This window comes from Eucalyptus grandis, chromosome 11, assembly GCF_016545825.1.
Source record: "Eucalyptus grandis isolate ANBG69807.140 chromosome 11, ASM1654582v1, whole genome shotgun sequence".
NCBI classification, from domain to species: Eukaryota; Viridiplantae; Streptophyta; class Magnoliopsida; order Myrtales; family Myrtaceae; genus Eucalyptus; species Eucalyptus grandis.
In genome coordinates, this window is record NC_052622.1 from 35,072,076 (window position 1) to 35,084,746 (window position 12,671).

At 38.0% G+C, this 12,671-nt stretch overlaps 2 protein-coding genes across 2 annotated transcripts; one reads left to right on the forward strand and one right to left on the reverse strand.

The window, feature by feature from the left end:
* Window positions 1-2,265: 2,265 nt before the first annotated feature.
* LOC104417041 lies at window positions 2,266-2,926 on the reverse strand. Its single transcript, XM_039305297.1, has 2 exons — window positions 2,680-2,926; window positions 2,266-2,609 (listed from the first exon to the last, which is right to left on the reverse strand). The coding sequence occupies exons 1-2, from the start codon at window positions 2,924-2,926 to the stop codon at window positions 2,266-2,268; spliced, it is 591 nt and encodes a 196-aa protein (XP_039161231.1).
* Window positions 2,927-6,486: 3,560 nt separating this feature from the next.
* On the forward strand, window positions 6,487-10,756 carry LOC104414198 (putative laccase-9). Its single transcript, XM_010025237.3, has 6 exons — window positions 6,487-6,658; window positions 7,471-7,622; window positions 8,004-8,248; window positions 8,828-8,962; window positions 9,133-10,092; window positions 10,365-10,756. The coding sequence occupies exons 1-6, from the start codon at window positions 6,545-6,547 to the stop codon at window positions 10,556-10,558; spliced, it is 1,800 nt and encodes a 599-aa protein (XP_010023539.2). The 5' UTR covers window positions 6,487-6,544; the 3' UTR covers window positions 10,559-10,756.
* Window positions 10,757-12,671: the final 1,915 nt, after the last annotated feature.

Below are 12,671 nucleotides of genomic sequence, written 5' to 3' on the forward strand. Positions count from 1 at the left end.
AGCTTGGACTTGGGCTCCCTTTTGACAATCTCTCCAGGTAAAGATATCATTCTTCTATAATGATCCAGATACCTTAGGTAAAGAGTCTTTAGTAACGTCGAGGACTAGAGAGTAGCTCGAGGGGCAGACCAAGCGATAGATTTCAATATAGAGATTATCCAAACTGACTTCAATCTGGGAGTTGTACAACTCGCTGACGATCTTGTGAGCAATACTGGCTATTTCAATGAAGTTAATAAAGATGAAAACCATTCCATTTATTAAAACCAAGAGTGGGAACGGTTATAGCCATGGGACGATCCGCGAAAGAACAGTTATGGCAAAACCCATGATGGCAGTTGATGTTACAAAGCAGAGAAAAACCATGGAGAAGTTGAAGCGATGCAACTGAGACTGCACGTGCAACCCAAGTGTCGTCTAAGGAAGTGTCTAGAGTTTAAAAGGAACGAGCACAAAGAGAGAAGATGCGCTTAAGTTATGCAAAAAGTGATCGGTTCAAGGTAGAATTGGTTCAACCACTGGGGGTTCGCCCCAGTGGCCACCCTTCCAACTTGGAAGGGGAGGTGAGGTTCAAATCCCCATCTTCTCGGGGGATGGGGGTAGCAGAGGACGCGTAAGTTTCGAGAGTGGGTTGCGACTCCCACGCCCGCAAGGTAGGACACAAGTCCGCGAGTGAGTGTAGAGTAGGCAAGAGAGACCAAAGAGAAAAAAAAAAAAAAAGGTAGAATTGGTTCTGTCTAGGAATCGACCCCGGAATTGGTTTTCTTTTTCTTATTTTTTCTTCATTTTTAAAAAAGAATCAAGATAAATAGCAACTACAGTAAAAATAGTATGAGCTATAAAATGACTCAAGTAAAATATCGATACAAAACAAACAGAAATATAAGGTAATGAGGAAATTAAGCTCGTTTAACAAAAATAAATCATCTTCGTTCAACTTCATAAAATAGGCTCTAATGAGTTCACAGGTGGATGGGTGAGTAGGTTCAACATCTAGAATCTAGAACTTACCCGGACATTACCAAATCCAAAAATTTGGAATCAGGAAAAATAACTATTTCCACTAGAACTAGGAACCAGACCTATTTTTGTAGGCAATCACTTCACTTCCCGAGAAGAACTAGAACAATTTTACACAACCCAACCCAACCAATCCACTGTCAAATTTTCCTCTAAAGTTTATAGTTCAAAAGCAATGTCTTTTAGTTTAATTTCGCTTTAGGGTTAAGCTTTTAGTTTATAATGTACATTGTGGATGTTAATGTAGTGTTCCGTTCCATTGTTTCCTTTTGAGCATCACAATATTTGTAAGTTCCCGTTAATTTCAGTTCCAATGAAGTTTGTTCCCGTTTCTTCTTTCAAGTGTTTTCCTTTTTAATTTCCTTTAAATTCACTGCTCGCAGTTCAAGTTTCCTTTTGTTGTGGGCACCGTTATTTCAATTTCCTTAAGTCGCACTTAGCTCTACTTTCATTTGATTTCCAGCATTTTAATTTTGTTAATACTTAAATTTTGGTGACTCGGTTATTTATTTATTGCATAAAAATTAAGGATTAAGTTTATCCTTGAAAAAAATATTAGAATGCATAGTATATAATTTTAGGTGCATTTTATTTATTATTATTGTATTTACATTGAGCTGGTGATAGATGAGTTTGAATTGGTATTTCTGAACTTTAAATTGACAAGTAGGAATTAGCCTAGGCTCGTTTTTTTTTTAATTATCTTATGAGAAATTGAGATTTGATATGATATTACGATTGATTTTTTAATATTATTGAAGGTAGATTACGAGCTTATCTTCATAAAATTTGGAATTTAAGAAAATCGTATTGCAATCTTATCTTTAACTATAGGTGATAAAATTGATGAAAAATATTTTGCAAAAGAAATTTTGAAAGAGACGTGGAAAAACAAAAGGAATATTACGTTCGAAAAGTTATAAGCGATCTTCGTATATTAAAAAAGAGATTAAATATTTCATGAAGGTCATATTTTTTTTTACCTATAAAAGGAGCCGTGTACGGTGAAGGAAAGAAGGGGGAAGGGGGGGGGTCTTCTCTTCGTTCGAAGGAAAAAACAACAAAAAAAACAAAAAAGTCGAAAGTCAAGGAAAAGTGAAAAAGAAAAGGTCGGCAAAAGAAGACAGCAGCAGGGTGAGGGGACAGGCCAGCAGAAGAGAGAGAAAAGAGAGTAAAAAAACAAAACCAAAAAGAATACTGTTCATCTTCCTCACAAGTTCCCCTGCTACCGCCGGTCTCCTCGCGTCACCGCCGTTCCCCTGAGTCGGCTGCCGTCCCGCCGCTGCCGCTCTGCCGGCCACCGCTGCTCCGCGCCCCTGAAGTCGCGACGGCGCCTCTGCCCAGATTTGCCGTGCCGGAACGCGACCCCAAGTCACCGCGCGTCCGCGCGTCGCCACTGCTGCAATCCGACACCAGGAGCCGCCGCTCGCCGTACCGCCCTGCAACCGTCCGAAGCTCCGCCCCGCCGTCGCTGTTCCCGCGTCCTCTGCCGGAGTCTCTGCTCCGTCTCCGACTTGGCACTAACGCTCCTGCACTTCCTCGAGCACAGCCCTGCAGCAGCTCATCCGAGCCGATCGCCACCGAGACGCCTGAAGCCCGAGGATCCGCCCCGCATCCACCATCGCCGCTGCAGCGCCTCCGTTCTTCTCGCCGCGACACCTGACGCGGCTGTCCCCGACGCCAGCAGATCCCGAGCGGCTGCCGCGCCCCCGCCTCTGCTCCGCCGCGCCTCCGCACTCTGCTGCAGCGCCGCCAGCCCGCTTGAGTCAGCTGTCGACCCCCCTCTCCGAGTGACGCACGTAGCCAGCCTTTGCCGAGCTGCTCCGCCCCCTTTGCCCGCTGGTCGTTGCTGCTGCCGCCTCCGCCCGCCGCGGGTCCTCACCGGAGCTCCGGCGACCTTGCCCATCACCCTCACTGGAGCCCTTGGTGACCCACCACCATAGTAGGCCTTGTCAAGCCAAGCCGGGCCACGTCGAGCCGTTGATTTAGCCGGATTTTGGAAAATTCAAAATTAGGTAGTTTTTATTTTATTTTTAATTATTTTATTTTAATTATTTTTTATTTCTTTACTTGAAATATTCCTTGACGTAAGATTGAGATTTCCGACATGAATTAGTCTCTTAAATTAAGAATAAGAATTGACAGTTCAATTTTCACGCCATATATTCAACTCATAATCGTTTGGAAAAATTGCCAATTCAATTTGATTCATGATTTTGTTTAAAAATTGGCTAACTCGATTTTGCGCATACGCTAGATATGGTTCATCAATTTATGGATATCAATCTTATCTTATTTAATTTACCGTTATGTTGTTTGAATCAATTTTATTATCATAAAAGAAAAAAAAATTAAAAAAAAATATTTGAGTTAAGATTATGTTCTTGCATATTTAGAAATATAGGGATTTTATTTAGAATTTTTAAAAAATAAAAAATCTAAAAAATGCATTCATCTAGGATGTTAGATTTTTTTTTTTTTTTTTAAGTTGCACGTTAAATTATGTGGCAATTTTAATTTCAAATTTCATAGAAAGGAAAAGAAAATAAATAAATTAGAATTACGGTATTATTTGCACGTTATTGCATATTATGATAAAATTGTATGTTTAATTTTAAGTTTAGATAGATTGTATGCTTTTTAAGAAAATAAAAAATGTCATGTGCACGTCATATAGAATTATATTCATGAAATGCACGTCATTTAATTATTGTTACTAGGTCCATTTAGTTAAAAATTGTCTGTCATTAGAATTAAGTCATTAGGTTAATTTAGATTGCACATTTAATTATTGCATTTCTTTAAAGTTACTTTACTCATGTCTATACTACTATGTCATATCACTTAATGTTAGATTAGTAACATTGCATTACATATGAATTAAATTCTCATTAAATAAATGAAAACATAAATTGAGTGGTTGCGTGTTAATTAGAAATCATATATATGACTGTTAATATGAATTATACTCTAATAATGCATATGTTTTCGTTACTACGAGATAAGTCATGCAATTTATTTATTGTTTTATTATTAAATTAGTGGTTTGTGCACCCATACGATCACCTCACATGTTAAGGAAGTGAATTAAAATTAATTCAAGCTGTCTGCAAAATATTTTTTCGGAAATAAGAAGAGAAAGGTACCGAAAGGGCATTAGAAAAGTCTAGTATCCCTATACCCAAAGTCTCTAGTTCGTAGAAGTAAAATAATTATCTCATTATTTTATTTATATATCAAATCGACCTACTATAAACTGATTAGTGATAACTCACTTTTGCATGCTAAATATTTGAACTTAAGTCACGAATTGATATGAGCTTAGAAGAGCTCGAGTTAAGTCGGACTTAGTAGTCCATTAGCTTAATCCTAGGTGATATACCCAAAATTTGGTTGTGACAAATTTCAAGAGTTCGTTTTTTCTTTATCGTTTAGATTGAAGAAGTTATTTTCCAAATATTATTTTACTCGACACCTTTTACTCGCACAAATATATTTTGATGCAATCTAAAATACTTCTTTTGTGGAAATTAGATCACTGTGTGCTCGAGCTACAACCAGAGAACAAGCTTTTTGTTTGTTTTCCCTATAGCCCGTCTGTAAGATTTGCCCTAGATCGAATAAGGCCCAACATCTCTATTAGGCATGCCTGGTTGGTCGAAATTTTCTAAAGTTTTTCGAAATGACAAGGAAGAGGCATGAAGTCGAAGCTTCAAGCAATCAAATGCCAAATAGACAGTGACTTCTGGACAAAAAATTTAGGTGTGAATAGATATCTGCTTCTCCACATGCAAAGCTCACGCTTTTTGTTAACAAGCGAATCGATAAATATGCACTACACGAACAATGTTTAGGAAGTAAACTTGATCAATGGACGAGCCTGCGTGAGGTGGGCCCAATACCAGACTAAAATTCGTCGCTTTACTAATTACACTCCTCGTTCTTTATCCCTCTTGGAGGCATGTCCAGTGGTGTTTTTTTTTTTTTTAAAATTGTAAGACTTTATTTATTTCACGAAAAATATTTTTTTGCAAAACATTTTCTCTTTTTCTAACATTTGGTTCTCTTAAAAACTAAGTTAGTGAAAATATTTTTCTAATTAATAGAAAATCTATGTTTAAATTCAAAAAAATGATTTCCTATTTAAAAAATCAAATGTCGTTTTCCAAAATTTGATTCGGTATTACTATTTGTCCCGCAACTTTATGCTTAGACACAAAACGCCAATACTAGTTTGCGAGTCCCCAGTGTCTAGGACTTGTTCTCCAATGCTCGAGCTCAAGTCCATCAAGGCCAAGCCCATGACCCTAATGTTGATGCCCAAATCCCCAGTGCCCATGCCAAGGGCTAATCACAGCCAAGCCTAGGTTTGAGTACCCATACCTAGGCTCTTAGAACTTGTGCTCGAGTCCATTGAGGTTGAGCTTGAAACTGTGGCACCTGGGCTTAGGTCCACAAAGGTCAAGGGGGAATTACAATACCCAAACTTAGTTCTCCAACACTTAGGTCTAGGTCCATAAAGGTCGTGCTATGACTTGATCCCCAATGCCCTAGTCAGGGTCCATCAAGGCCTAATGAGAGACTCTAATGCTTGTATCCAATCCTCGGCTGCCCATGCGCAAATAACTAATACTCAAATGGTAAATGTCTATTTAAGAAAATCAAATCAAATCAAATTTTTCATATCACCCCAACAAATATTTTCCAGTTCATTTTCAAGTTTTAGCTAAACATTGAAAATGACTTGGTGGAAAACATTTTCCAAAAACTGTCACATTTTTTGCAAAACAAATGACACCTAAGTTCCATACTTACCAACTCTAGACTTATATTGTCATTTTTTTTCAACAATTTGTGTGCTTTGTAAGAAGATTGAGATCTGCAGAGGATGAAATGAAAGAAGATGGAGATAGAGGATGGGATTGAAGGAAAGATGTAATCAATGAATGTAAATGTACAATTCTTCTTGTAGATATTACAAACAGTCAAATAATGAAATAAATGATTCTTTTGCCTAGTTATAAATGTACATGTAATCTTCTAATCAAATCAATAATCAAATTAGATCTTCGATTGAGTAATCCGGGAAAATCCGCATATCTTCCAACATGCTTTTCTTGTAAGTTTTGTGTTATAAATGTGTCGTCATAAAATTATTTTTAAAAAAAAATCCCCTGTGATGACATATTTATAATACAAAGATGAGGTTACATGCGATACATTGGAAGAACCAAATTCATCCACGGAAAGTCTGTTCAAATATGTGGTATACGTACACGTTTTTATAATCGTTCACGTTTTCAAAATCAATGGTGCGAATCAACCCTCATTCTCATCCGACTTTCGCTACTAATCTGTGGTATTCCTTTCCTTGGCACCGACGAGTTGACCGTTCGCTAACTCGAACGATAAGCCTTCGTCGCTCGTTCTTATAAAGGAAGAGAGTTCCATACCAGCTCAAGACCCGTAAATCGAAAGAGAAAGAGAGAAGAAAAGCCAGTAGAGTGCTGAATGATCTATTAACATGGCCAAAACATCGTCCGATGCGTCGAACATTTTCCTTGCTGCGATCTTTCTTTTTCTTGGAAGTGTTGTCCTTGGAGCTCAAGCGAAAAATGTCCACTACTACGACTTCGTGGTAAGTAAACCAAAGTGGATATCTGCGGCTCTACGTGTGAAGTTTCAAGTTTTGTTAGTTAAATCGATGTTTCCTTTGCTAGAATATTATAATTAACCATCAGTTTCCAGAAGATACGGAATCAATGATTATGCATTTGAATCTTAGCGATTAATTATTCTCAAATCTATCTTATCCCCATGTGTGAAAATTGTTTTGTGCGCTTAGGATTATATGTCGAGAGAAAAGAAAAATGGATGTGACACGGGCTGAAATATGCGGATCAAAAAACGAGAGAGTCCATCCATATGACCTTCCCCTTTTAGTTTCATTTACGTGAAATAAGGCAGTGATGAGAACTCGGTGTGTATGAATCTAACTCGCACACACCATTAAATGAGATGGGGCTCGTTTAGACGCACAATCGAACAAGGCATGCAGATTGGGCTCATATGTGCTTTACTTTGCGGAGCCTCCGCGTGACCAGACATCGTCATTTCTCCACTTTTGTTACCAAAGAGGGAATCGGCGGACTGATCGAGTATTTTTATTCTTCCTTCCTTTATTGGGCGTGGACCACCACTAGGGAAAATTTGGACGTAAATCTAAGAAAACTTAAATTTGGGGACCATATAGAGGGACCAGCCAATGTCTCAGCTAAACATAGTCCACAATAATTGTTCTGACTTCCAAGTAGAAATTTGATTGTGTGGTGACCTGTACATACACCGACAAAATCGTTGAGATATAGTACCTTATCTTGTCATTTTTTTTAATGGATGGTGCAAATTTTTAGTAATAAATCTACTTAAAATTAATTTTTATCCTTGCAGCTGAGAGAAATTAATGTAACGAGGAATTGCACAACGAAGACAATTTTAGTGGTGAATGACAGTCTTCCTGGGCCAACCATTCGCGTTCAGAAGGGCGATCTTGTCTACGTGAAGGTTCATAATCAAGGACTCTACGGGGTCACTCTTCACTGGTAATTCCTTCTGTCCATCTTATTATAATCTTTTATTGTTCTCTTATTGTTATCTTGTGACGTGATAGTCATAACCTAAACGAAGTGAAATTGTATCTCAAATTATACTAAGATATAACCCCATTAGCAAGTTACATATGCTCAAGTACCTCTAATTATCTGTGGTGGTGCTCATTAGCACATTTTATTGAGCTCTATTTTCCGAGTTTCACTTAGTTGAAACAAGATTGATTAATGTACGTGCAAGAGTTAAACGACAAAAAGAAAAATCTCAAAATCAAATAATATTCTAGAAAGACATTGAACATTATTTATTGAATGAAATCACAAATTGTCTAGCACGTGGGGTTTATTAATGTGATGAAATTCGCTGGCTTGTAGGCATGGGGTGAAGCAACCACGCAATCCATGGTCAGATGGTCCAGAATATATTACTCAGTGCGCTATTCCACCAGGAACAGATTTCACTTATGAAGTGAATTTAACTGAAGAAGAAGGAACTGTTTGGTGGCATGCCCACAGTGAGTGGACAAGGTCTACCGTGCATGGTGCTATTGTCGTTCTACCACAAGAAGGATCAAGTTTCCCATTCGCCACACCAGACGGGGAACATATAGTCGTGCTTGGTATGGTCTAAAGATTTCTTATGGGACTCTTTTTGACATAAAACTAGAGGCTAGGGATATGAAGTTGATTAGAAGTCATAGAATATATATATATAAACATAGATTTCTGTTGACCATGTAATACTAAAAATTTGTCCATCTTAGTCAATCTCAATGACTCAATTTTTTGGCTACCAATCCTTCGCTTAACTGTGTTTTTCAATCCATTTGGGAAACTACTCACCCAAAACATAAAAGAATTCCTTTCCCTAAATGCATGTAAAGTAAACGATGATCAAGTGTTGTGATGTCTTTGAAATCATTACAAAAGTTTTGATTATAGCGAAGATCAAATTCCCTTACTTGAATATTGATATTTTGTCACTGTTTCATCTGGAGATTGGGGTTTAATGGTCAGACTTTCTCCAATGGATCCATCTTTCTTGCCCAAGAGAAGAGGAGGAAAATAATAAACTTACGTAGAAGTTTTAAAAAATTATTAGACGACTATGCTCTACCGTGTAATATACATTTGCGTTCGAATGATAAAAGCAAATGTTACCATAATTTAATTTTCCGTTTTCCCTTCATCATTTGCAGGTTCTTGGTATAAGGAAGGAAATTCTCTGAATGAAGCCCTGGAGATGGAATTGTCTGGAGGCAGTCCTGAAGAACCTCATGCAGCTGGCTACATGATCAATGGACAATTTGGAGATTTTGTTCAATGCTCGAATGGTACATCCTATACTCTCAACCATCTTCTTCATTTTTTTCCCTCTTTGTTTGGACATTATCAGATGAGGATAGGAATGCAAACCGAAGACATAATGGTTTTTCCATATATTGCATGTTTTGCCATGCACAATGTTCTGATAGATTGTTCTTTCATGCTATTAACTTTACAGAAACAACGCATCACTTTTTTGTTGATTATGGCAAGACCTATCTCTTCCGTATAGTCAACGCGGGGGTCAGTTCAGATATGTTCGTCTCCATCGCCGATCATAACATGACCCTGGTTGGAATGGATGGAGCATACACAAAACCAGTAGTCTTTTCATATCTAATGATTGAACCTGGACAGACGATGGACATATTAGTGTCCGCAAATCAATCTCCCGGAAGGTATTACATGGCAGCTCAAAGATTTTCAAGCGAAGATATGATTTACGACGAATTTCCACACCTTGTTGCTACCGCTATCATCCAGTATAGTGGGAATTACAGTCTGACATCGCCACCGAGTTATCCAAATGATACCCTGCCGGTTTATCATAACTACAGTGCCGCTGCTAGTTTCAATCAACAACTGAGAAGTCTAGGAACCGAAGAACATCCCGTAGACGTCCCTCACAACGTGACCACGAGGATGTTCATCACAGCTTCCATGAACGACGTGTCGTGCCCAGATGACTCCTGTTATTTCGGTGATTACAAAGATGCCACAGCCGTAAATAACATAAGTTGGGTGGACCCATCCGTCGATGTATTGCAAGCTTATTACAGGAACATCAGTGGAATATACACCGCAGATTTTCCCGATTTTCCCCCGCTTATGTATAATTTCACAGGAGATGATCTGTCGAGCAGCCTTGTGATGGCTAATGCAGGGACAGCCGTAAAGGTTTTGAATTACAATGAAACTGTAGAGATTGTTTTTCAAGGGACTAATCTGGTGGGCGCGTCAGCATACCATCCAATGCATACTCATGGATATAGCTTTTACGTCGTTGGGCTAGGGTTAGGAAATTTCGACAATGAGACCGATCCTCTAGTGTACAACTTGGTCGACCCGCCTAAAGTCAATACGTTCGGAGTTCCTAAAAGAGGATGGCTTGCAATCAGATTCAGGGCAGATAATCCAGGTATATTTCATCCTGTTTTCTTTATTTGTCTGCGTAATTTAACGTCTAATCCCCGATTCTCAAATTAACTACAAAAATTGAGACTTTAATCGAGCGGTTTTTCTCCATAGGTCAAATTGTAATTATTTTGTCCCCTTGATGGGAAAAAAAAAACAAGAAAATACGCAAGAAACACAAAATATCGAAATTCATTCTCACTACTTGGACCAAAAGACCATTTTGTGTTTGAAAGAGAATTCAACCACTAATGTTTGTAACTTGGGATGTGGCAGGTGTATGGTATTGGCATTGTCATATAGACCGACATATGAGTTGGGGAATGAGTTCCGTTCTTATCGTGAAAAATGGGGATACGGAAGAGACAAGCATGAGGCCACCTCCTTCCTATATGCCTCCTTGCACAGCCTCCAACTCCAAGGACAAACTCTTTGGTGGAACAGCTCAGAATTTAAAAAGTGACATCTAATCGCCAAGATTTATTAGGCACCAGGTGATACGTCAATGGTCACATGGATTTTCGCTTTCATCAACGCCACGAGTTTATTTATGTATGCGTCTTAGAACCATCGAATTGAATGAATTACTGCCTTTTATATTTGGATCTTCCTTGTAAAATATTAGTTCGAGTTGGATATTTTTCCAGAAATTCCTCGATTGACTAAGATGATCATGATAAGCCAAGTGTCTCATGAATTTATTTAAGTAAAATGCAGAATAAGAAGCAAAAGTGAAGGAGAAATTAGGAAGAAAACCCTAACAGAGCAAGACCTATAAAGTGAATATGAGAAAGTTAAATTGTCCCGTTGAATTAGATTTTTTTTTTGTCTGTTTTCCTATACGCCCACTTTAATATTTAATTTCAAACTTTTGTTCTACCTCCTTACAAGATGTAAGAGTCGAAACTCATATTTAAAACTAAATCGTCCACACCAAATTCTTCCTTAGAATGTGATGATTTGAACCCCCAACTCCCCTTCTCATGTAGGAAAAATGACTATTGGAGCAAATCTCATTGGGCCACTAGAAACTCAATATGGATTAATTTCTAAAATATTTATTGATGCACATAATTTTCCCTCCACATAGCTCGGGAAAAAGTATTAAAAAAGTCATAAACTTATTGTATTAATACTAATTAAATCTTGAATTTTTTAATTGGACAAATTTAGTCTTAAACTTTTTTCCATTAGTACTAATTTGGTCCATCTAGCTAATTTAAATAAAAATTATTGATGTGGACACTGATTGCTCTATTTGGCACTTCTAGTGTTGACATGGGTATATTTATATAATTTAATATTTTTTCAATTTTTAAAATTTTAAAATTTTTAGTTTATTTTCCCCTTCTTTTCTTTCCTCTTATTTTTCCCCCAATTTTTTTTTTCTTATTTAAACTATGGCCGGTGACCAACCACAATTGAGGGCCAACGAAGGCGTCATGACCCTTGCTGGCCACAAGTTAGTGTCACCCTTGTTGGATCTAGCAAGGGCACGACCCTCGCCACTTGGGCACAAAGGCAACCCTCGCCAGACTAGGCAAGGGTAGAGAGGGTCGAGCCCTCACCAAAGGCCACGAGGGTGACCCCCGCCAAATCTAGTGAGGGCCACCCTCACCTGAGTTGCTATAGTCGTGCCTTCACCAAACTTGACAAGGGCTCCCTCGCCCAAGCAATGAGGGTCGAGCTCTTGCGAAATTCGGCGAGGATCACTCATGCCCAGGCTGCGACGTTGTCGCCGACCCTTAGCACGGCTAGTGACCACATGGCAAAGGAGAAAGATTGAAAACAAAATGGAAAAATTAAAAAAAAAATAAAAAATTATTTAAAAATGTTCACATCAATATTGGCCATGCCACGTAAGATGACCGATGTTCACATCAACGATTTCTAATCTAAATTGGCCGAACGAACTGAATTGGTACCAATAAAAAAAATTGAAGACTGAATTAGTTCTATTAAAAGGTTTAGAACTGAATTGATGCAAACAAATAAGTTTAGGATTTTTTTATATACTTTTCTTGCATTCCTCAGCTTGGTTAAAGATATTACATTGTTGACCATTTTTACTAAAAGGACATAAGAAAATGTATCTCTTTGAGAGTTGCTTCATAATTAAGAATATTGCACGGCCAAAATTTATATATATATAAAAGAACCCCCAATTTCTTTAGATTCCCTGGAATTTTTTAGGCTATTAAGGAAAATAAATATTGGTGAAAGTGTAGGAGAGAGTTTTAATCTATTTACTTTTTCCCAAAGGCCATGAAGAGCAATAATGTGCTAGTACCTATTTTTACCACGTGCTTATTAGCACATGAATCATTGGTCTGCAATTTTACAGTGTGACATCGTACCATGGTTAGAATCACACCGATTGTTTATTGAGGCCCGGTCCAAAATCACGAGATATTGACTCGATTTTGATTGAACTCGACTTAGTAAAACTCGACTTGGGGAAGCTTGACTTACTTTCTTAACCGACTTCGCAACTTATCATTTTATGTGCTAAGCGAATTGGAACAATATTATGGTACGTGGAACTCACTATTCAATGGTATCCATCAAAAATATGGTGAGTTC

Excerpts from the sequence above, each read along its gene's own strand:
- LOC104414198 (XM_010025237.3), top strand. The coding sequence starts at position 6,545 with ATGGCCAAAACATCGTCCGATGCGTCGAACATTTTCCTTGCTGCGATC. Across the intron at positions 7,623-8,003 it reads TACGGGGTCACTCTTCACTG|GCATGGGGTGAAGCAACCAC; the intron begins GTAATTCCTTCT and ends GCTGGCTTGTAG. Across the intron at positions 8,963-9,132 it reads TTTTGTTCAATGCTCGAATG|AAACAACGCATCACTTTTTT; the intron begins GTACATCCTATA and ends TTAACTTTACAG.
- LOC104417041 (XM_039305297.1), bottom strand. The coding sequence starts at position 2,926 with ATGGGCAAGGTCGCCGGAGCTCCGGTGAGGACCCGCGGCGGGCGGAGG. Across the intron at positions 2,610-2,679 it reads GTCGGGGACAGCCGCGTCAG|GCGTCTCGGTGGCGATCGGC; the intron begins GTGTCGCGGCGA and ends CTCGGGCTTCAG.